At 35.6% G+C, this 26,100-nt stretch overlaps 1 protein-coding gene across 1 annotated transcript in view; it reads left to right on the top strand.

Moving 5' to 3' along the window:
* The window catches only part of LOC136030174 (NFX1-type zinc finger-containing protein 1-like), a gene marked incomplete in the record, with an annotated part of 141,530 nt that overhangs the window by 38,192 nt on the left and 77,238 nt on the right, over positions 1-26,100 (top strand). The window contains 2 exon segments of the mRNA XM_065708912.1: positions 9,947-10,086; positions 12,485-15,279. Coding sequence (XP_065564984.1) covers positions 9,947-10,086; positions 12,485-15,279 — 2,935 coding nt within the window.

The raw sequence follows: 26,100 nt of genomic DNA, 5'->3' as shown, positions 1-26,100 counted from the left end.
GTTAGTTCGTTTTCAATCGCGGCATATCACACAAATACTCAAGGTTATCAGATTTCACTGCCGTCATTAAACTCAAGGGGTTTCTCACTGAAAATTACGACTAATGTATATTCATTCTTCGTAATTCGACAAGTAAATAGGAATATTTATTTGGAAAAGAACTATTATTTGAGGAGAAAATTAGAGAAATTATTATTCGAGATTTTTTTTTGGAGGAGGGGGGTTCAGCTCTTACGAAAGAAATACCAGGAAAACACAGGAAAATTAAACATTTCGCTGACAAAATTAAGCATTATACAAATTTAAGGTGGGTGAATCCCTCGCCTGTGTGTGTGCCTGTGGTCTGGTCATCATTATTTGCCAGGAGACGCGGTATAAAATTGTGGAAATTACAAATAAAAAGTACATATTTTCGGGTTTTTACTTCATGCAGACCTATTTAGAAAAATATAATTTAAATAATTGCTCGCAGCGAAGTGACAAATTTATTTCATTTTATCAAAAAGTTCGTGGTAACGAACTGTACTAAGGAGCGACCCGGCTCAATAGTAACCAAAACTCTAAGAAACGGATTTTTGATACCAATAGCTGCATGAACAAAATCGCATTTTAATGCTGACTTTAAATATATGAGATACCTATCTAAAATTACGAGTCTAAGAAAAATTGCCTTATTTTAGAAAATAGAGGGAAACACCCGATAAAAGTAATAAAACCAAAATTACACCCATCCGAATCAGCCTATCAGGGAACCCTACCGTGGAAGTGTTAAGCTTCTATCAGCAAAAATATGGATTTTTTTTCCAGGGGTGATTATATCGAACCAGTTGTCATAGAATGTTGCGAGCGGGCTTATTCCAACGGAAATGAAGTTATATACAAGTGAATTATATATAAAAAATGAAGTATATAGTACCCTTTTTAAGTGATCTAAAAAATTGGAGGGCACCTAGGCCTCCTCCCACGCTAGTTATTTTCCCACAGTCACCCGATTAAAATTGTGAGATAGCCATTTTATTCAGCACAGTCGAAAAACCTTATAACTGCGTCTTTGGGGACGACTTATTCCACCAGAATCCCCGTGGAAGGGGCTACAAGTTACAAACTTTGATCAGTGTTTATATAGTAATGGTTATTGGGAAATGTACAGACGTTTTCAGGAGGATTTTTGGTTGGGGGGGGGGGGGGGGTTGAGAACAGGGGGTTATGTTGGGGGAACTTTCCATGGAGGAATTTGTCATGGGGAAGAAAATTTCCATGAAGGGAGCGCAGGATTTTCTAGCCTTATTTCAAAATAGAACAATACAAAAATAAATATGAAACAGTTTTTTCAACTGAAAGTAAGGAGCAGCATTAAAATTTAACACTAACAGAATACAGAAGTTCGTTACGTAAGCTAACTCGTAAGTTACGTAGATCTTTTACTAGCAAAAACGTTCGTAAAATATTAAATGTTCTAGTTCTAGTTGCCTTTTTAAGTAACCAAAACATTGGAGGGCAACTAAGCCTCCTCCCCTGCTCCTTTTTTCTCAAAGTGATTCTATCAAAATTATGAGAAAGCCATATAAATATGAAATTTCGTTTTAATTATTCATCTGTGGAGAGCCAAAATCAAAACATGCATTAGTTCAAAAACGTTCAGATATTAAATAAAAAAAAGACATGTTTTTAACTGAAAGCAAGGAGCAACATTAAAACTTAAAACGAATATAAATTTATTCGTATGTGAAAGGGGCTGCTCCCTCCTCAACGCCCCGCTCTTTACGCTAAAGTTTTACTTTTTCTCTCAATTCTACTTTTTAAAACAGTAAAAAACTTTAGCGTAAAAAGCGGGGCGTTGAGGAGGGAGCAGCCCCTTTCATATACGAAGTGATTTCTGATCGTTTAAGTTTTAATGTCGCTCCTTACTTTCAGTTAAGAAAAAACTTGTTTTTTTTTATTTAGCTTATCCATACGGGTTCATTAAAAAATATTCTAAAGTTCGATTGTTGCTTGAGTATTTGTATATCTGAATTTGTATTCGGATAAGACTGTAATGACACATGATAACTACCCATACTTAGCACAGTTGGATTTATATAAACGGTTCTCGTATCTCCATACTTCTTGGCAACCTTCCGTCGACAATTTCTGGTAACAGTGCCTCAAAATAAAATTTTTGTAGATTTGGCAGCATTTTGTTAGACCAGAATTCACGTTCACGACCAATCTTTTCATAATATAATTCTTCTTCCCCTAAAAATATTACAAAGTATACAAAATCAATGTCACAACATTCCAATTGCATTTGAACTTGGTAATAGTAGTCATGTGTTCTTTTCAGCTTTATTTCACTATTAACTTTCTTTTCTAGACATGTATTTTTTTAAGCGCTAACCACTCTTCCAATGTAAGCCCTTTTGCTGTCAAAGGGCACTTCACCTCCAAAAGAGTCTTCTCACCCGAAGGAAAAATTGCTATCCCGTCCGGACTGGCCCCTAGAAACCCATATTTCTTGTGAATGAAAAGCCCAGCAGAGTTCACAATGCAACCCATTTTCTTTGCAAAAGCTGCAATAGCTACAGGCTCATACATCTGACCATGCTCCATTGCCTTTGTTTGGCGGTTTCTGGGATACAGCAGCTGCCGAACTAATGAGCCCACAGTCTTCAACCGCCTTTTACAAACAGCACCAGCTACGGAAGCTGTAATTCTGTTTTTTCTGTATTCTATCCAGCTATTATCGATAGAATTTCTCTGAAGCCTAGTGGCTTTTTCGATACTGAGGATATCTGTTGCAGTACATTGGAGACGAGTCAAAAAATCTGTTTTTGCAATTTCGAGCGCACTGCAATCAAGATCCGGAGCAGTTGCGTTCGAGCCGTAGTTTTTGTCTGCTCCGGTTGGCTCCCTGATTTCTTTTGAAGGGAGTTTTGTGGAAGCATTAGTGAAAAGGCGCTTTTTAGCAGACAGTTTTTTACGTCGAGCAGTAGTCATGGCCCGCTGTTGTGCAAGTTTTTTCAACTGCCTACTTGGTGTAGATCCTACAGTTCTTCGAAATATTTCAAGGCGAGCTAAGTGACCTTTCGTAAATCGGATTCCTGCTGCTTTAACACGTGTGGTATATCGCGCACTTTGGCTAACCATGATGTTTTTGCCACCTATAAGCCTTGCAACTATGCTCATAAAATATTCTGCCAGGTTGCTCGTGTGGTTTCCTATTAGTAGACGAGCCCTTCTGGTCAGCGTATCAAAGGCTGAATACACATGGCTGAGAAAGATGTTGCTAGGGGTGTCTTCAGGATTGACCTGTAGAACTTTACCGGAGAACGAGCAGCGTGTAGGACAAAATCTATGGTCGCCACGGAAAAAATGTAGAGGAATTGCCTTCAGCGCACTGATGAGGTCCTTCACGCTTTTCTTCTCTGTGGTGGCACATACAATTGCATTTCTGGCAAAATCACACATTTTCTTTATTATTGCGGCACTAAGAAATCTTCTTCATTCGGCATTTTCATGCTGCTTCTTATATAGTCTGTTTTTCAAGCATTTGCACGAATGATTAGCACACTCAATTTTTTCTACATTTCAGCCATATGGTACCCTTGCTATAATTTCAGAATGGGTACTTGAATCGCCGTCGGCAACAAATCGAGTATATCTTAGATTGTGCATGGATGTTGCTATTCGGAATGCGTCAACTAATATATCTGACTCCATACCTGTACTGGGCCCCTGCCAGTTCATAAAACATGTATGTTCAGGAACAGATCTATTTACTTGATGCCTGTATTTCACGCAAGTACAGCAATATTTGTTCCTAATTCCTAGATTTAAGAGTTTCTTCGAATAGAAACCTATCACCACTCCACAGCCTGAGAGTGCACGATATGTATTCCCATAACTTCGTGTACACCAGCTTCCATCAACTATAACACATGTCTCTACAGCTCCATTTGGGTGAATTTTCTCACCTGCTTCCAGTGCCATCCTTCGCTCGGTTTTCCCATTTTCGATAAGATAGTCATAGAGAACTTTTTCCAATTCTACGCAAATTTTTTTCTCAAATTTCGTAAAGACTTTTTGAGACGGGGTATTTATTCCAATGGTAGAGAAAAGTTCTTGAACCTGGGCGTGAGTCATTCCGCCATTTATTGCACCAACCACTACCTCTTTGTTGACACTTACTGTTCCTGTTTCTGTTTTGTGTTTCTTTCTGATAGTATTCACACTATCAAAATCAGTCCTTTTCCGTTTTTTGACTACGGTTTTCGTTGAGTCTTTTTTTTTAAGCCTTCTAGGAGCAAGGGGTTTTTCTGTGTGAATTGTGGCTTCCTCATGACATGATTCGCATTTGAAGATGAGTCTTGAGCGCAATCCAGCTCTATGTTCTTTAGAAAACATCATATTTGAAACCAAATTGATGTCTTGGCACCTGTAAATAACATGCTAATTGGTTGTGAGGAAGTAAAATAGTAAAGTAGCGATTTTATTGTTTTGGTAGAAAGGAAAGTGCTATAGCTTCAAAAAGGATAGGTAGTATGTAGAGTAGTGAGCGATGTAGGGTAATTAAAATATGAAATAAAATATAAAATATAGCTAGAAATGGGCGAGAAGTGGAAATTATACGATCTAACCGAAAGTTTGTTGTTTTTCATTGTCAGATTAAACCACCCAATTTTATTTATGTATGTAACCAAGCCAAAAACTGTCCTGGAACTACCAATCAGGAAAGCCAAGTATTTCAAAACTTTACAAAATCCTTTGGGGCATGACAGGAAATGCCCTCTAAACAGACCCGTGTCGATTTACCAAATTCCAACGGAAATTACTAACCAAATTCCAAGAAAAATTAAGTCTCACTTGACTCCCTAAAATCAAATTCAAAGTAAATATCCGTGCCCCAAATTCAGTTGCATCTCAACTATCATTTAAATTTTTATTCGAGTAATTCACAAAGTTCTTATTAGTACGATTAAAAATACCAATATGCTTTTATGAGTTAGGAGGATCAAATTAGCTAGTTTATTTCTCAAATCCTTTAAAGCCTTTGCAGACATTCTTTCAGAACCTTTATCCGTACTTTTTAGTGATTAGATAAAAAAAAAACAAGCATTTTAAATGAAAGTAAGGAGCAACATTAAAACTTGGAACGAACAGAAATTATCCCGTATATGAAAGAGGCTGTTTCCTCCTCAACGCCCCACTCTTTACGCTAAAGTTTGACTCTTTCTCTTACTCTACTTTTTAAAACACTAAAAAATTTAGCGTAAAGAGCGGGGCGTTGATGAGGAAGCAGCCCCTTTCATATACGAAGTAATTTCTGTTCGTTTTAAGTTTTAATGTCGCTCCTTACTTCTGTTAAAAAAACTGTTTTTTTTTTTTATTTAATTTCTGAACGTTTTTGAATCAATGCATGTTTTGATTTTGGCTCTCCGCAGATGAATAATTAAACCGAAATTTTAATATTTATTTTTTGTCTAAAGTGCTTTCTCATAGTTTTGATCGAATTATTTTAAGAAAAAATGGAGCGGGGGAGGATGCCTAGTTGCCGTCCGATTTTTTGGTTACTTAAAAAGGCAACAAAAAATTTTAATTTTTTACGAATCTTTTTATTAGTAAAAGATATACGTAACTTACAAATTAGCTTACGTAACTAACTTCTGTATTCTCATGTTTTTATTACGTATACGAAGGGGCTCACCCCCTCGTTAGTACCTCGCTCTTTACATTAAAGCTTAAATTTTGTCCCAATTTCTTAAGAATGACTCCTGAATCACAAAAGCCGTAGAATAAATAGTTGAAATTACTAAAAATACTTTAGCGTAAAGAGCGAGGTATTAGGAGGAGGTGAGCCTATCGTATGCTTAATAATTTCTGTTCGTTTTAAGTTTTAATGCTTCTCCTTACTTTCAGTTGAAAAAAGCTTTTTCATATTTATTTTTTCATTATTTTTTTTTTAAATAATACTAGAAAATCCTGGGCTCCCTTCATGAAAATTTTCTTCCCCCATGACAAATTCCTCCAAGGAAAGTTCCCCCAACATATCCCCCTCTTCTTCGAGTTACGAGTTTGGAAAATAAGGGGAAACACCCCTAAACGTCATAGTATATTTTTTTATTTTTCAAATTGGCAAGTTTTTTTTTTTTTTTTTTTTAAATGGAGAGTTGTGAGACAGAGTCAAACTTTAGCGTAGAAAGCAAGGCGTTGAGAAGGGAACAGCCCCTATCATATACGGAGTAATTTCTGTTCGTTTTAAGTTTTAATGTTGCTCCTTACTTTCAGTTAAAAAAACTTGTTTTTTTTTATTTATTTCAGAATAGCACGACTCATTTTTTCCGCCGATTGATTAGCTTTCGTCATAAATTAATACAGAAGTAAAAAGTGGGGCTATTTCAAAATGTAATGGGGAAATATATAATGGGCTATAAACTGTCGCTTAAAGAGGGGCGAGGGGTGGGGTATAGCGAAGCATTCGCTCTTAGGAATAGTATAAGTAGCTACTTATGGTTGTTTTAAGTTCTTTTCTGAATTTTTAGGCCTTCCTTCAAATGTGCCCCTCTCCTTATTTTTTACCAAAAATATAATTTAAAAGATCTACTGTTTAATACTGTAAAAACTTTAGCGTAAAGAGCGGGGCGTTGAGGAGGGAACAGCCCCTTTCATATACTGGGTAATTTCTGTTCGTTTTAAGTTTTAATGTTACTCCTTCCTTTCATTTAAAAAAATCGTTTTTTATTTAATTTCTGAATGTTTTTTTAGTTAATCCAGGTTTTGATTTGGGCTCTGCGCAGATAAATAATTAAAACGAAATTTGAATTTTTATTTTTTTGGCTAAACGGCTTTCTCATAATTTTGATCGAACGATTTTGAGAAAAATGAGCGGGGAAGGAGGCCCAGCTGCTCTCCAATTTTTCGCTACTTAAAAAGGCAACTAGAGCTTTTAGTTTTTTACGATTGTTTTCATTAGTAAAAATATACGTAACTTACGAATTAGCTTACCTAACGAACTTCTATATTCGCAGGTATCTATTACGTATATAAGGGGGGCTTGCCCACTTGTCAATACCTCGCTCATTACACTAAAGCTTAAATTTTGTCCTAAATCCTTAAGAATGACCCCTGAATCACAAAGGCCGTAGAATAAATAATATAAATTACTAAAAAATACTTTAGCGTAAAGAGTGAGAGATTAGGAGGAAATGAACCCCTTATATGTGTAATATTTTTTGTTCTTTTTAAGTTTTACCGCTAATCCTTACTTTCAGTTGAAAACACTTTTTCATATTTATTTTTTCATTGTTTTTTTAAATCATGCTATAAAATCCTGCCCCCTCCCATTCATGGAAAATTTTCCTCCCCATGACAAATTCCTCCATGGAAAGTTTCCCCAACATAACCTCCTCTTCTCAACCCCTCCTTCCAACCAAAAAATCCCACTGAAAACGTCTGTACACTTCCCAATAATCATTACTATGTGCAAACACTGGTCAAAGTTTTTAACTTGCAGCTTCTCCCATGGGGACTTTGGGGGAGTAAGTCGTCCTGAAAGACATAGTTATAAGGTTTTTCAACTATGCTGAATAAAATGGCTATATCAGGATTTTGATGGCGCTAGAACTTTTCATTTCCATTTGAATGAGCCCTCTCGCAAAATTTTAAGACCACTGGGTCGGTACATTCACCCTTGGAAAAAAGAATTAAATAAATAAACACGCATCTGGGATTTGTGTTTTGGCAAAATATACAAAATTCTACATTCTTGTAGATAGGAGCTTGAAACTTGTACAATAAGGTTCTGTGATACGCTGAATCTGATGGTGTTACTTTCTTAACTTTCTGTTTTGGGATGCAAATATCTTTAAAAGTTATCGAACATTCTTTCTCTATAGCAGAAAAGACAATTATCAAGAATTAATAAGGTACAAGTTGTATTAATTGCAACCCAGAATAATTCCCCATCCTAATAATTTTGATAGCAGTAAATCAATGACGTAAAATGAAAGACAAAGAAAAAACTTACATGTGGCGAATCACGAGCTTTTCATAATTCTCAAAAAGGTAAGGCAGATCCACAATCCAGCGTGAGCCTTTTAGAAGGTCTGACCCCAAATTTCTTCCCGAAGTGATAACTTTCAACACAAAAGGGGAATTTGTTCCAATTCCTTCGGAACTTGATTCGGCGTGAACCGAAGCATCCATTAAGTCTTCTAACATATATTTTGGTAAACGCGGTCTGCCTCTAGCCCGATAATTTAATTTCAACTTTTCACGATGGGTCTGCACATTTGGCAAATGGAGCCCTCGTATATTTCTTTTTTTTCCCATGTTACTGTGGTCAATAACAAGAACTATATAAGAACTTTATTAGGGTTTTGACCATTTTTATCGGGGTTCACTTACTAAAGGGTTGAATTGTTTCTTGGAAAGGCCTTGGACTTGAGACTGGTCATTTGACTGCTTTAGTATGGGTAATTTTTATTGGGGTTTATTTACCAAGGGGTGGGATTGTTTCTTGGAAAGGCCTTGGACTTGAGACTGGTCATTGACTGCTTTTGTAGTTTGCTTTGGTAGTTCTACAGCAAGACTCGGGTTTTGCTATAAAAAATTTAAATATTCTGGGGACATTTTGTTTCGTTCATTAGTTATTTTGTTTCATTCATTAGTTGTTAATTAGCTTGTTTTATATATTTTTAATTCTTATTTCAGTACGAAGATTATGCAAAATTGTACTTATACTACAATACATAAATTTGTCCTGAATTTATTTTAATTAAACCAAAACGATAGATCAATCTTTTTAAAATAAAACAATTGCTTCTTATTCGGCCCTTGTGCTGTGTTCAATTTATCTCTAGGATTAGACGCAGCTCATCCTTAATTATTTATACAATACAATTTTCTTATACATTCATTAACCGGCAGTTTGGTGTCTGCGCCTTACTTCTTCTCTAGACTCTGTTTAAACAGGTTAGAACTAAATAATGCTTGACTGAATCGCTCCTGAACAATCCGAGTGGTTAGCCCCTTGGTGTAATTTTTGCATTCTTAGATGCTCCGATTACAGCTCAATCTAACCTTTAGAGGGGAAATTTTGATTTCGGAACACAAATATGTAAAGTATTTGAAGGGACTGCAGCCAGGAGGTATATATTATAGAAAAAAGCTTCTTATTGATGAATAGAAAATTTTTTGCTCTATTTTTTGATACCCCACAACAACAATGTCAAGCATAGCAATCTAGAATGCAAACCCGAAACAGGTTTTATAATTATTTTGGAATTATAAAAAAAATAATTGTCGGCTTTAAGATTTGATTATGCCAAAATATTCACCAGATTTTTTTACTTCTATTGACATAAAAACCGCCAAAATCACTAATTCAGGAACGTCAGGCAAACTCCAAATGTTTAACATGGGAGGTATAGGAAGATTCTTTGCGAGTCCGTCCAGCCTTAAGGGTTGTCTCCACTGAGAAATCACAAATATTTTTTTGATTCGATACAGCTGTTTTTGCAATACTTCCCTTCACCTGGGATAATCCTTTTTACCTTCTTCAAGTAGATAATATGTCTGACTAACTTCCAGGAATGTATACAAACTTCTTGACGGCAAGGACGACCGATTTCTGATTCCGCATTGGGATTTTGGGTTGGAAAACTCCAACCCAATATAATTTATTTTAGAGGGCTTTCATTTAATAAATAGGGGGAGGTTTGAATAACGCAAAAGAATAACGCAATAGGCAAATTTTATGCGCAATATTAGAAGCGAACGATATTTTTTTCGCAAAGTTAGACATTAAAGAAATCCTTTTCGCACAAAATAAAAAAATGATAATAAAGAAACCTTGAAAAAAACAACAACAGTAAAGTGAGCTATGTTCTTGTCTTATTTTATTTCATCTTTTGCTTAATACCCTTCCTTGAGTTGTTTGTCTTCTAAGGGTAAGTTTTTCTTGTTTCAGAATGTCAGATGTAGCTCGAGCCTTTGAATGTTGCGACAAGATATATCAGCCCGTATTTGCTGATCCAAAGCGTGCAAATCGTCAAGGGTCGTCGCATTACAGCTTCCCGCCTGGAAATGAAGAGCTGTACGCTGATAATAGTAAGTTCTTTATTTCTGGTACTGTCTACTAGTAAGTATCAGCTGCTTATTCTAAAGTTCCTGGGTGCAGCTCCGTGTACAGAGAAGCTGTAAAGATATTTTTTTCATTTTTCGTCACATATTTTGACAACCCATTTACCCCTTGGTGAACTACCATTCCAATGTGGCATCAAATTCAAACGAAGGGCTCGGCCATTTGTTTAAAGTAGTCAAATTATCCTAAGATGTGTCTCAGGGGTTGGCTTAATAGATGTTAGGTGTAATGCTATACGAGATAGGGCCTCAAACTGTGAATAGTGCAAATAAAACAGAGGGTTCATAGTTTCATCAGTTGACGCAGTAGTGTTGACTTACTAAAGAGTGATTTGTCTTACATGTTATGTGTTTTGGGATTGTCATTCCGTCGGGAATGCCCCTTTTAAGCGCCATAACCAAGTTTAGGGCACTATACTGCCTTCACCCCGTGCAATTTTTCTCACAAACACTGTTGTCTTCTATTGTATTAGCCCATTATTTCGAGGTAGCAATTCTAAAAAGTGTGACTCCGGGGGGGGGGGGGGATGACCAACGCAGTTCCAGTGGCAAGAGCGTCAAATTAGACAAGTGCACCATACTTCACAGATATATTTTAGGTGAAAAGTTTCGAATACTGCACCTTGTCCATACTGGAATTATGCGAGGACGATTTGTATGATTAGGGGAGTTGACAACTACGGGGTTTAATTGGCTGTGAAAAAGAAAAAAAGTGTTGCTTCCGCAGCACTTGTGCTGATGGTATCAGCCAAAGCCTGCATTTTACTTTTGTCAAACAGCGAAAATCTAGATTTTACTTGTTAAAGGTTTTTTTTTTTTTATTCATGGAAGTTAATATTCGGTTTTACTTTAACAGCTTTTCAAAGCTAATAAATGGTAGTCTTGAGTTTTAAATTTGTTCTTTACTATTCGCGGAAAAACTATTTTTGTTATATATAATACATATATTTTGTATATATATATATATATATATATATATATATATATATATATATATATATATATATATATATATATATATATATATCTTAATTTTTTTTTTTTGTTGAGAAAACCAATAGAACTTTAAGCAGGGTGATAACCAGTACACCGTTTCAGATTTGAAAATTTCATAGACTTTTCACTGGTCCTAACCTTAAGACATGCTCTAATAATAGAGTGAGTTGGTCCATAATGAATACAACTGAAGGACAGTGCAGTGATACGTCCACACTTGATGGAGTTACATGAGCAACTTCCTTGTATATTGCTTTTGAAGATTATGATGCCATGTTCATTTCCATTATTTACAGGAGTATTTAAATGAGTAAAAAAAATTGTAACTTGGTAACTAGTTCCAATGATTTTTCAAATAAAAACGAAGTTCAAATAGTTTTCATTGCTAGGTGAGCCAGTTCTTTCAACATCATCCCAAAATACACGATATCGTCTTGTTAACAATTAGCAATTGTAATTAATAACTGCTAAAGATGGGACTCAAAAGATGCTCTTTACTGTCCCCCTCCACCAAGACTGGCGTTTTTTTCTCCTAACATTGCTCTCTCTAGCAGCTCGTGGAATAATACACTGTTTATGCACATGACGCTGCTCTGACGCTGTGCTCAAAAACAGTTGAAATCGTAGAAAAACTAGACTGTAGGTAGTAGAATTAATTGCCGTCAGGCAGGAAGAATGGTCCAAATTATCTTCTCCAAATATTAAAAATTAAACATAGACTTGTATTTTGAAGGTCGTGTAAAAATAAATCCTTGTAATTACAAAAAAAAAAAAAAAAAATCTTACTTCTAGTTTGTATTCCCAATCTATAAAATGTGCACCCCAATGAAAAGAGATCTGGACCGCGCAATTTGAAATTATGTAAATTTAAATCTAGTCCCCCTATAGGGGAAACGGGAATTAATGGAAAAAGAAAAAGGAAATTGAAAGGTAAATGGGAGTTTCACCTATTGAAATCTACTTTAATGAATGGACTTGTTCTTCTATCACCTTTTATCTACTCTCAACGCTTAAATTTCGCGAAAATGTCTCCCACGTGAAATGGATAGAAAGTTGTTGCTCTTTCCTCCTGGAAGGTTCAAAGGGCTTATATAGTGCAAATTCTGAAATTTTTCAAAGTTTGGAATTTTATTTTGTGAATAATTACCGATTGAGTGTCAACACATAAGGAAAATCTACTGAATATTTGCTGCTCTTGGCGTGGAACCCTCTCGAACACTGGGCCTGTAGAAATTTACTACTCCTGTATAGTTAATCTGGGACCGCACGTAACTGTAACTAACTTTAAATTTTTTATGCGTGTTCGTTTCTGTACTAAATGGCTCTCTATCGAAATGTTAACCTAATCTTTGTTGTTGTTTTTTTTTAGACTTTAATACAACTTCTGGAGGTAGAGAAGATAAACCATCCCTGGAATTATATTCAAACTATGTAAAAACTAGTCAGTGTTTCAACAAATCGGAAAATGTTAGCTCCAATGTTGAACAGGCAAGAAATATCCACAGTCAAAACAACTACCGAAGCTCTGATACACCATCATGTAGCTATAAATTCCCCTCAGAACGTAAAACCCCTGAATTTTCTCAATCTGGTAGTGCAGGTTATGGTGGAAGTGGGAAAAAATTCGCTTTTGTTGGAGGCAAAAGTCAATATAACCGGGAGAATATGTTCAACAATAATCAAAATACAAGCTCTTCTATGGCTGGAGTGGATTCTAATAGAAAACAGGAACGTCGTGCTTTCACGTCTGCTTATGAGGATAATCTTGCAAAACCAGGACTGTTAAGCTACCCGGAAAGTTTTCAAGAAAATCCGACCTTAGCCCTGAACACTGGGCTGTTTAGAAATACACAGAGTGAGATGCAGACTAAACGGGAAACGCGGCCGAAATATTCGAAACATGAAAGCCAGAAATTTCGTAAGAATAAAAATGTAAATAAAGTGAAGAGTGGAAACAAAGAAGATTCAAATTCTAAGCTCCAGCAAAAAGGAAATATGAGTGGAGAAGGTCAAGTTTTCCCTTCTGCTTCCTCGAAAATGCCTAGTTGTTTGGAAGAAACAAATACACTAGTAGGACTTGCAAAAGAAGACAATCGGATCGAAGATAAAACCCTAGTAGATGGTTGTATATTGTCTATTAGATCGAACATTCAAGTTGGCCCCTTAAGTGAACCCGAAGAACCTACTCAGAATGAAGCAAATAAAGCCAGTGCTACTGCGGGGCTGAGAGGCCATGAAAGTAGAAGTTCTGCTAATCTTTCCTCCCAGTCAGGTTGTTCTATGTTAGGGTATAAGGACCTCGAATCAATGCTTGATGTTGAGTCTGTAGACCTTTTAAGAATCTTAACTGAAAGAAAGGAAGAATTTAAAATTATTATTCAAAAGAAACGCGAGTATTCTTGGTACTGCCTGATAATGAGAGTACTTTCTAAGTTATGCGAGTTGTTAAAACAAGCTATAGATCAAAGTTTATTTATTGACATTCTAATGACGATTAAGGAGTCAAGCTTTCTAGATCAGTTTCTGTTCCACATTAACAAAATCAAAGCTGAAGAGATACTGAACAATAAAACCACTTGTCAGCTTTGTAAAGACTTTGTAACGTTTTGTAAAGCATGTTTGGATACGGCTCCTCAATCATTCTGTGAAATTGTAACCACCCCAAACTATTTCGAACTTTTAATTCAAAAAATGATTACTTTGCTCAGAGAAGATGAAGATTTTCAAAATGAAATTTGCACTGAACTGCACTTGCTTCAAGTACGGTTAACTGATGCAAATAGAAGTCAAACACGTGGGTTAGAGGAACCTAGGACAAACATTGGGTTGTTAAAAAAAGAAATGAGGAAACCCATTGAAAAACAAAAGTATGATGAACCTCCTGATGATTATAAGACTTTAAATATCGTTCCGACAATGGCGGATATAAATTCCAGAAGAAGAACTTTCCTTCGTCCTGCAAAGGTACGTATCCCTTACACAGATGCAAATGAATACTTGGACATCCAGTTTCGACTTCTAAGGGAGGATTATTTTCGACCGTTTCGATCTGGGATATGGAGATACCGAGAGATCAAAAAAGAGAGGGGACGCTGCGTTAATCGAGTTGATGCTTTAAGAATTTATGAAGATGTCAAGTTTGTTGACTATGATGCTCTTAAAGGAACGTACATAATTTCTTTTTCTAAAAACAGACTTCAAAGAGTTGTTTGGGAAACGTCTAAGCGCTTAATGTATGGATCACTTCTCTGTCTCACCAAAGATGACTTTGATACTGGGATTTTAGCAACAGTTGCTCATCGCGATCCTAAGGCACTGTCAGAAAGAGGGGAAACCTATGTTAATATGTTAGAGAATAGTGCAGCAATAGACTTCATAAATGATACCTTTACTATGGCTGAGCTATCGCTATATTCCGAGGCTTGCAGAAACGTTCTGCGGATATTGCAGCAATACACAGAGGAAAGTTTTCCTATGAAAGAATTTATTCTAGGAAACCAAAAGGATTCCTGCCCTCCTGATTACCTGAGATGCGGCGACATCAAGGCCGCAGAAGTGGTCTATGACCTAAGTTCCCTGATGCATGACCCTAACCAAGAACGCCATATCAACATTGCTGATCTTAATGAGAAATTAACAGAAGAAACAACAGGTTTCGATAAAAGTCAGCTTCAAGCTTTGAATTTGGCTCTAACCGAAAAAGTTGCTTTAATTCAAGGTCCTCCTGGCACTGGTAAAACCTTTATTGGCTTAAAAATAGTGGAAGTTCTGCTTAAGAATTGGCGATTTTGGCAAGGAGATTTTTCTTCCAGAAGTCCCATTCTAGTTGTTTGCTTTACAAACCATGCCTTAGATCAGTTTCTAGAAGGCATATTGAAATTTACCAGTAACGTTGTTCGGATTGGTCTTGTTTCACGGACAAAGAATTTGAATGAGTATTCTATGTATGAACAGAGAAAAAGACACAGAGACATGCTAAAAACAGTCGGTTCACGTGACTACATGAAGAAAAAGCGGACATTGAACGACTTGACCCTGCAGTTAGTTGAGAAAAATAACATAGTAGACGCAGTCCGGGGAAAAGTTCTTTTAAATGAAATGTATTTGTTAGAAAATGGAGTTCTCACTCAAGAAAGTTTATGGGAGCTGCGTACGTCTTTTAAGGTAATTTTTGTCTGTAGCCTATTGATATTTTCAGGTTTTATACCAGTTGAGAAAAATCTGTGCATCTTGGTTAAGTTTTTTCAATGTCTTTATACTTTATGTTTATTCAAAGTCAGCACACTTGCGTTGACTTAGGACAGATCGAAGTGTCTCCACTATATTACATTACATATATAACTTATATTTCTTTTCAGCTAGCTCATAGGGAAGACGTGGTCGTAGAAACTTAGGAGAAGCCTCATTTGATTGGAATTGAAACTCCTTGCTTCTTTAAGGGGTAAAAACCCTCTTTACCTAGCCTTTTTATGTCCCCAGGTGTCCCTGCAATCCCCGTGGTATTGGATCGATAATTTGATATAGACGGTTTCTTCATAACAGTCAAAATTTCTACTTAGCATGCGTGCAGGGTCCCCAAAGACCCAGGAGCAAGGGTCTAAATAATTGAAATTGTCTCACGTTTATTGATAGATTTTTACTAGAAAATAGGTGGACGTGCTTAATTTTAAGTGTTTAAATGGCTTGAAACTTTCAAGGATCTTTACTGGGCTAAGGATAATGCAGATGCTTCTTGTAATGGGAAAGGCAGGGTAGGAGGTCCGAAATTGACTAAGAGATAGTGTCTCTAGTCAGTTTAAAACTTGCAGCCATAATTTCTTGGGTCAAGGGAACCCTGATGTTCAAAACAAATTTAGACTGGGAGCATGAGCCTCCCGAAAATGGGATATATATATATATATATATATATATATATATACTAGCTGTTGGGGTGGCGCTTCGTGCCACCCCAACACCTAGTTGGTGGGGGCGCTTCGCGCCCCCCCAAGCCCCCCCGCGCGCGTAAGTCGTTACGCGCCATTGTAGTTGTGTCCCTATGTCCCACCTGTGAATATAGATAGATATATATATATGTTTTTAACTACGTAAAACTTGCGAATATACAACATTCTTTGCTGTCCCATTGTCTGTGCATATAAATAGATTGTCAGGTTTACCGACTCTTGAACATGCAACATATAATGGTCCATGGGAAAACAATCCGTATTCAGATCTATACCTCATGATTCTAATGATTGCCCTTGAGCTTTGTTGATGGTGATTGCTAATCGACCATTCCCTGTGTCGCCGTCGTCATTTATATATCCCCCTGTGCCCCCCGGCGTCCCCGTTGTAGTTGTGTCCCTGTGTCCCGGTCGTCATTTATATTCCCTGTGTCCCGGTCGTCATTTGTGTCCCGGTGTCCCAGTCTGTGATTTCTCTTTGAGTGTCCCGGGCGTCATTTATATTCCTTGTGTCCCGGTCGTCATTTGTGTCCCGGTGTCCCGGTCTGTATATACATTCGTTTTTGAATTGGTCTTTTTTTTAGTTTTTAGTTTTTTACCTTTTTTTTAGTTTTTTTAGTTATACCTCATGATTCTAATGATTGCCCTTGAGCTTTGTTGATGGTGATTGCTAATCGAACATTCCCTGTGTCCCCGTCGTCATTTATATATCCCCCTGTGCCCCCCGGCGTCCCCGTTGTAGTTGTGTCCCTGTGTTCCGGTCGTCATTTATATTCCCTGTGTCCCGGTCGTCATTTGTATCCCGGTGTCCCGGTCTGTATATACATTCGTTTTTGAAATGGTATATGATGAAATAAATTTTTGTATTTTTCCCCTTTTTTTCTTTTTAGTTTTTTTTTGGTTTTTACTTTTTTTTTTTGGTTTTTACTTTTTTTTATAGTTTTTTTAGTTTTTTTCTTTTTTCTTTTTAGTTTTTTTTTAGTTTTGTTTTTCTCCTTTATTTTTCATTTATTTTTCCTTTTTTTATTTTTTTTATTTTTTAGTTTTTTTTAGTTTTTTAGCTTTTTTAGTTTTTTTATTAGTTTTTAGTTTTTTTTTCTTTTTATTTCTTTTGTAGCTTTTACCTTTTTTTTTAGTTTTTTTAGTTTTTTTTTTACTTATGTCCTGGTCGTCATTTATACTCCCTGTGTCCCGGTCGTCATTTGTGTTCCGGTGCTTTGTTGATGGTGATTGCTAATCGAACATTCCTTGTGTCCCGGTCGCTTTCTCTTTGAGTGTCCCGGTCGTATTTTATATTCCCTATGTGCCGGTGTCCCGGTCGTCATTTGTGTCCCGATGTCCCGGTCTGTAAATTCGTCAGTCGAAAACATGACGTCACTCGACACACACACACACAGACAACTTATTTATCTATATATATAAAAATAAGTTGTCTGTCTGTGTGTCTGTCTGTGGATCAGGTGACGTCATGTTTCTGTGTCCACTGACGTCATGAAATTAGTTGTCGTCATTTTTGCTTTGACGGTGACGTCATTCAAGATATTTAAGACATATGTTCACGTAGAAATCTATTAATGTTTAAGTTTACAATGACTGATGAACTTACCATGGCAAAAGCCGATGAAGATGCTCAAAGAGTCTATGCCAAAAAACTTGCTGCTGATAGAGAAAGTCAGAAAAGAAAGCGTGCCGAGGAATCAAAAGAACAGCAAGGAAACAGGCTTGAGGCTAAAGAACGCAAAACCGCGCAGTTAGATGAAGATCCACCTGGACAGCGAGAGTCAAAACATATCAAAACTGAAAATGATAGCGATGATGATTGGGTTTGGGATTTTGACTTGGATAAGGTCATCAATGCCTACCAGATTTTAGTTAAAAAAAACAAAGGTTCGGCGATATGTATTTCATAGTGAAGCTGAAAAATAAAGAAGAAAAAGAAAACTGAAAAAAGAAAAAATGTAAAAAACTAAAAAATACTAAAAAGAAAAACACTCAAAGAGAAATTACAGACCGGGACACAAATGACGACCGGGACAGAGGGAATATAAATAACGACCGGGACACTCAAAGAGAAATTACAGACTGGGATACCGGGACACAAATGACGACCGGGACACAGGGAATATAAATGACGACCAGGACACAGGTATTTAAGAATATCGTTCAAAGACAAATTTTTAATTGTAAGAAGACCGTTGAAAGAGAAATTTCTAATTGTAAAATGACTGAAGAACCTACAATGGCAACGGTACCACCATCGAAGTAGATAACCAGTGGGTTGTTCCATATTCCCCATTATTATCAAAAACATTTAATGCACACATAAACGTTGAATACTGTAACTCCGTAAAGGCAATCAAATACATATGTAAATACGTCAACAAAGGCAGTGACATGGCAGTTTTTGGCTTGCAGCCCAAAATCAAAGATTTCGACGAAATCGTACAATATCAGGCTGGAAGATACATAAGCAGTAATGAAGCTGTTTGGCGAATTCTTTCATTTCCGATACATGAACGTAGTCCAGCTGTTGTTCACTTAGCGGTACATTTACAGAATGGTCAACGTGTTTATTTCTCGGAAACCAACGTGCAACAAAGAGCCCTGAATCCACCGGATACAAAATTAACAGCTTTTTTTCGCTTTGCAAAAATGATTCTTTTGCAAAAAAACTGCTGTATACTGAAGTGCCTTCGTATTACACGTGGAATACTAAAAATAAAGTATTTGAACGTCGAAAACAGGGTAAGTCAGTCGACGGCCAACCTACCATCTTCAAAGATACCACGATAGGAAGACTCTACACCGGTCACCCCAATCAACATGAATGCTTCTTTCTACGCCTGCTTTTGGTGAATGTACCCGGTCCGACATCCTTTGAGTATTTGAGAACTGTAAACGGTACTATACATGACACTTACCGTAGTGCATGCCAAGCTCTGAATTTATTGGAGAATGACCAACACTGGGATAACTGCATCAATGACGCGTGCGAAACGTCAACCCCAAGTGAAATTCGTGCATTGTTTGGCATCATTTTAACAACTTGCTCTCCATCAGCTCCTACAGAGTTATGGGGAAAATATAAGTCAAAAATGTCCGTAGATATACTCCATCGAAAACAGTTAGAGACGTCAGATATGACTTTTGATTTTACATCAGAAATTTATAACTACACTTTAGTTATTATAGAAGATTTGTGCGTACGTATGGCAAACAAACCTCTTCAGGATTTGGGAATGCCTTCATCTAACCGTATCGCTGCTGTTTCGACATGTGTAGAATTGGATCGTGAACAAAGTTACAGTACGAGTGATCTATTATCGTATGTACAAAATAACATTTCCAAGTTAACGTCGGAACAAAAAGACATTTATGATACGATACTCAATTTCAGGATGTATACAACTACCTGCTGATTTCTGTAATTTAGTGACGTCCAAAAATGAATTGATTGAAAAAGTATTTCCGAATATTCTAAAAAATTATAAAAATAATAAATGGCTAAGTGAAAGAGCGATTCTCGCACCCAAAAATATAGACGTCCACGAAATCAACAATATTGTTTTGACCAAGATTCGAGACCAGGCAGTCCTTTACAAGTCAATCGACACAGTTTTGGAACCAAATGAAGCGGTTAAGTATGCATGTTTGTTTGTTTGTAAAAAGAGCGTTTGCATATGACGTCATTATTAGTACATACGGCTTTGTATATGCACAGACAATGGGAAAGCCAAGAATGTTGTATATTCGCAATTTTTACGTAGTTTAACTCCTGCAGACGAAATGAATGCTTGCCTGAAAAATTCTAATTTATGGGCACACGTAAAAATATTAAAATTAACTACAAATATGCGTGTCCGATTGCAAAACGATGACTCTGGTCAAACATTTTCAGATCACTTGCTGGCAATCGGAAACGGAAAGCTCCCAGTAGTGGGAAAGCCAAAAATGTTGTATATTCGCAATTTTTACGTAGTTTTTTTTTGGGGGGGGGGTCAAATTCATAGCGAAAATTGGAAATAAATATTTCATCTGAAAATAGGGTTTAGAAAAAAGCCAAAATACGGTTTTTTAACGGCTTAAAGTATGTTCTTTTTAAACTGCAAGTCACAAAGCCAAGCTAGGGGTTTACTAAAATCACTTGTATATCAAAATACATAGCCATCTGATACTAACGAGAGTTTTATTTCGACTGCCTATCGAAACATTTTAACTGAAAATTTGATTATTAAAACCACAAATGATGATAAATAAGCTTTTTCATTCCTGAAACAGTCTGATAAAACATTTTTGAAGCTAGTCATCCAATTGGCCAATTGACAAGAGCATTCAGTCTTGAAAGACTGAACAAAAGTCGTTTTAGAGTAAAGAGTATGATTTTGAAGGGTAGCAGTCCCCTTTACAATTATATACAGTACTCCTATTTGTTTTTTGTTTGTTCGTCTATGTTTGTCTTTAGTATGTATTTTGGAGTCTAAATGTGGGGATGGGTCCTACCTCAACTGCTCTGGCCTGTACGCTAAAGGTTAAAATTTTTAATTACACTGCTGCAAAAATAAAAATCACCCATGAAAAAGGTAACCCCTTTAATTTTTTAAGGGGTGCCTGAAAGGTCAAAACGATTATTCGGATAGGGATGCTTACATTTTTTACAGTAGGCTTTGTTGGAAAGGTATTGGTCCTTAGGAACCCCCTACCTTTTCCGCCTTTTACAGGAAGGATGTGATATGATATTAATTACTAAAAAAGCCACGCTTTGCCGTTGTAACCAAAATTAAAAAAATATATATATAAATGAATAACACAATATTAACACAATTATATAAATATATATAAAAAAAAATAACAAAATATATATAAACAAATAAGTAGATTAATAGAAAAGCCAGTCTACAAATCACAGTTTTAAGCATAATCCCGAGCGATCTTTTCAGCCGCTTAATAGTATCGCATAAATGTTGTTTTTTGCTCCAAACTGAATTTTTTCCCCGCGGAAAATTTCCCTTGCGAATAATTCCCCCCATGAAAAATTCCTCCGCGTGCGAAATTTAGCAGCCAAAGAAAAAGTACATAATAGATACCTTAAAATGTCAATCAGATGTCCTAAGGGGTAACAAAAGGACCATATGTCAAAAACAGTTTTAGAACAGGGGCTGGTTGATCTCAAATCACTTTGAGTTATGAAAATAAGGACTAGATCTCTCAATATCTGATCCGTTGATGGTTTTCCGAAGTTTCTACGACCATCAGATTGAGGTGAGGATGAAGAAGGTTGCAGCCTCCGTTCTATACGGAATTAATTCTGCTCATTTTACGGTTTAATGCCACTCTTTACTTTCAGCGTCGACCAGAAATATTCCAAGAAATAAAGAGGGAGTAAATATAAATTTCTACCCTCCACCTCGCCCCTGTCTTAGAACTAATTTTGTATTTACCTGAGGGTTCAATGAGAGTTAGGATGTTCTGCCAAAATGCACCCTTTGAGGCATCTGTCCACCTGCCTAATAGCATTACAACCATAGAACCCTACTGTAGAAGTTTAAAACTGTTGTCTACAAATTTTTGGAATTTTGTATTTTTTACTAAAGAAAGACAATATCAAAAAGGACTAGAACTTTCAGTTTCCAATTGAGTGAGCATCTTCCAAAATTTATTTAACCACCAGGGGGGAGATTGGTAATGATGATGGGATAACCCCTTCCTATACGGGTTAAATTATTCTAATTTTCTCTTTAATGTTCCTCTACTGTCATAATAACAGCGTAGATCAGAAATATTCCCAGAAATCAAGAGAGAGATTATCAAGGCCATATTCAGGGAAGGAGTAAGGGGGTTTGACCCCTTCCCTTGAAATGTTTTTCTGACTTGTAAAAACGTAATAAAAATGCATAAAACACATTTTTGATGCACTGTTTAAGTTTTTCTTTTGCCCCTCCCTTCCGAAAAAAAATACTCCTTCCCCACAAAAAATTGAAAGCCCTGGATAAGACCTTGGGGATTTTATATCAATTTCTGCTTCCACCTCCGCCTCATCTGTCCCTTTGAACGAATTCTGTATTTATTTGAAGGCTCAATGACAGTTGGGATGTTTTGCATTCCGAATATTTGACTACTTCTAAATTTTATTAGTATAAAAACAAATTTAGAAATCAAAAATTCGAAAGCTATAAATGTATTTTTTCTTCTTTTTTTACTGTTTTCAAAATAAGTGAAAAAATGCTTTAATTAATAGAAAATAAGTGAAAACGAGGGGCGTTGAACGATTGAACTTTGTATAACTTGAAGTTTTTAACTCGTTTTCCTCAGTTCATCGAGCTTTTTCATTTGTACATTCATAACCTAGACCACATTGATCTTATGTTATGTTAAGTCTGGTCAGCTTTGTGTCCCTCGTTTTTACTCTTATTCATAGATTCTCGAGAAAAAAATAATATGTACGGTTTAGTTCATTTTTTGAAGTTTCTTTATATTTTTTTAAGCTCATTATTTGTTTGTACTTTTATTCCCCCCTCATTATTTTAGGCTTGATTTTTAGTGATATCTATGCTTTTTGAGAAACAAATTTTGTATCTTAAAATTTTCTCTGTTTATCTGACAAAGTTTTATTTTGTAGTTTTTAATGGTTTTTGGAGTAGAAGTATTTATTATAGTGCAAACACAATCCCCACATTAAGTGTCATCCCTCTTAGCTTTACCAGTATGATTTCTGTCTTCCCCACCTTTCCAAGCACCACATTTACCTCCTTCCCTATAGTTACTTTCTGTGTCGCCATAAATTTCCATATCAAACCCATACTAAAGTAGAATCAACAACTCCTCTGTCATAGGGACCTTCTGTTCTTCTGTTCTGTTCACAGCTTTTGTGTTTACCCTCATTACAAAACCAATCTTTGTTTAGATGATTGTATTAAAATCACGGTCGTAATATTTGGGAGAGGACCAAGCCGAACGAAAAATTTAAGCTATAGGTTTCTTTTTGTGTAATTAATTAAAAAAAACTTTCCAAAAAAGAAAGTTTTTCAAAGAAAAGTAAAGGCCATATTAAATTCTAGATTAGAAGAAATAAAAACGTACAATAACTCAAACTCAAAACGACCAGATATTAAATAAACAATCGTTGCAAAAAAACACACACCAGGTACTTAATATAAATGAATAAATAAATCTTAAAACGAATAAAGCTTAAATTGAGTATACAAATCAAACTTAAAACCATCAAAAATCTTTTGCTATTGAATCATAAATGAAACCCAAAACGAGCATAGATTAATAAATAAAAATGAAAATGAAAGTTTAATACATTTATTGTGTGAATGTGTCGAATTGAATGAATGGAGGCGAAGGATGTATGGTAAAGAAAAATTGAATGAGATATGGATGGTAGACAGAATGAAAGAGACAAATTTCCTGAGCATTAAAAGGATAGCAAGATTTGTAAGGATTGCTGCGGCACATCAGGAGCATTTTCTTTAAATAGTATTAATTTATTTTAGTTAATTTGTTGTTTGTTTTTTGTTATGTAAATTTCCTATGGCTCACGGGCTTTTTCTGGAATAAATTATTGTTATTATAGTATTATTATTATTAAATAAACAATAATAGCAAACAGATCAAACAGTTCGTGGTAAAGAACTGTAGTAAGGAGCGACCCGGCTCAATAGTAATCGAAACTAAAAAAAACGGAATTTTAATACCAATAGTTACATCAAAAGAATCGCATTTTTGATGCGATGCTAATTTTAAACATATAAGTTTCATCAAGTTTAGCCTTACCCATCAAAAGTTACGAGCCTCGGAAAATTTGCCTTATTTTAGAAAATAGGGGGAAACACTCCCTAAAAGTCATAGAATCTTAACGAATATAGAATCTTAAATCAAACAATCAGATTCAGCGTATCAGAGAACCATACTGTAAAAGTTTCAAGCACCTATCTAGAAAAATGTGGAATTTTGTATTTTTTGCCAGAAGACAGATCACGGATATGTGTTTATTATTATTATTATTTTTTTTTTCTTGCTTTTTTAATTTTTTTTTTTTTCAGGGGTGATTATATTGACCCAGTGGTCCTAGAATGTCCCGATAGGGATCATTCTTGCGGAAATTAAAATTCTAGTGCCCTTTTTTAGTAACCCAAAAAATTTGAGGGCACCTAGGCCCCCCTCCAACGCTCATTTTTTCCCAAAGTCCCCAGATCAAAATTTTGAGATAGCTGTTTTGTTCAGCATAGTCTAAAACCTTATAACCAAGTCTTTCGGGACGACTTAATCCCCACAGTCCTCAGGGGAGGGGCTGCAAGTTACAAATTTTTATCATTGTTTACATATAGCACTGGTTATTGGGAAGTGTGAATTCGTTTTTAGGGGGACCTTTTCGTGGTGGGGGGAGTCGAAGGGAGATGTTACGTTGGAAGATCTTTCCATGGAGGAATTTATCATGAGGAAAGAGAATTTCCATGAAGGGGCTGCAGGATTTCCTAGCATTATTTAAACTAAAAATGAGAAAATACATAAAAAAGTTTTTCAACTGGAAGTATGGAGCAGCATTAAAACTTAAACCGAACAGAAATTATTACATATATAAGGGGGCTTTCCTCCTCAATACCTCGCTCTTTACGCTAAAGTATTTCTAGTAATTTCAACTATTTATTCTACGGCCTTTGTGATCCAGGGGTCATTCTTAAAGAATTGTTACAAAATTCAAGCTTTAGTGTAAAGAGCAAGGTATTGACGAGGGGGCGAACCCCCTCATATACGTAATAAAAATATATAAATATACAAGTTTGCTACGTAGGTTAATTCGTAAGTTACGTATATTTATTACTAATAAAAACGTTTGTAAAAAAAAGTTTTAGTTGCCTTTTTAAGTAACCAAAAATTGAAGGGCAACTACGCCTCCTCCACCACTCTTTTTTCAAAAAAGAGTGGTCCGATCAAAACTATGAGAAAGCCATTTAGCCAAAATATCGTTTCGTTTTAAATATGCAAATTTCGTTTTAATTATTCGTGTACGGTGAACCAAAATCAAACCATGCATTAATTCAAAAACATTCAAAAATTAAATTAAAAAAAATAGTTTTTTCACCTGAAAGTAAGAAGCGATATTAAAACTTAAAACGAACAGAAATTATTCCAGTTACGAAAGGGGTTGTCCACTCCTTGACGTCTTGCTCTTTACGCTAAACCTTTTTATTGCTTTAGAAAGTAGAGTTGTGAGAAAGAGTCAAATTTTAATATAAAGAGCGAGGCGTCGAGGAGGGGACAACCCATTTTATACCCGGAGTAATTTCTGTTCGTTTTAAGTTTTAATGTCACTTCTTACTTTCAGTTGAGAAAACTAGTTGTTTTTTTTTAATTTAATATGCAAAAAGTACTAATATTAATGAATAAATAAATCTTTGAACGAGTAGAAAAATTAAATTAAATATGCACATCAAGCTTAAAACGAGCAAAATCCGCTACATACAATTGTATGTGTACTGCCTCCTCTCTTAAATGTAAAAGTCTAAATCTACTGTGTCATTGACGCTTTACTAAAAACTATATGTGTCTTGAGCAGTCTTAAAAAGAGCTAATAAATTGAACTGAATATTTGATAAATATTCATATTAATCGCTGAAAAATCTTAAGTTCAAAATTAATTTTTACTGCAATTCTTATGTTTATTTTCAATTGTTTAAAAGTTTAAAAGTGAAAATTTTTAGGATAATTGGTTTTCAGTAAAGCGCCAATGACGCATTAAGTTTTAGACTTTTATTAAATAAAAAAAAACTAGATTTTTTTAGCTGAAAGTTTGGAGCGACATTAAAACTTAAAACGAACAGAAATTATTCCGTATATGAAATGGGTTGTCCCCTCCGAAATCCCTCGATCTTTACGCTAAAGCTTTTAATTGTTTAAAAAAAATAGAATTGTGGCAAAGAGTCAAACTAAATGAACAATTGAAAATAAACATAAGAATTGCAGTAAAAATTAATTTTGAACTTAAGATTTTTCAGCGATTAATATGAATATTTATGAAATATTCAGTTCAATTTATTAG

Source organism: Artemia franciscana, chromosome 8 (genome assembly GCF_032884065.1).
Source record: "Artemia franciscana chromosome 8, ASM3288406v1, whole genome shotgun sequence".
NCBI lineage: Eukaryota > Metazoa > Arthropoda > Branchiopoda > Anostraca > Artemiidae > Artemia > Artemia franciscana.
Note: the sequence above shows the minus strand (reverse complement) of the source record. Positions and strands in the feature narration are given on the sequence as shown.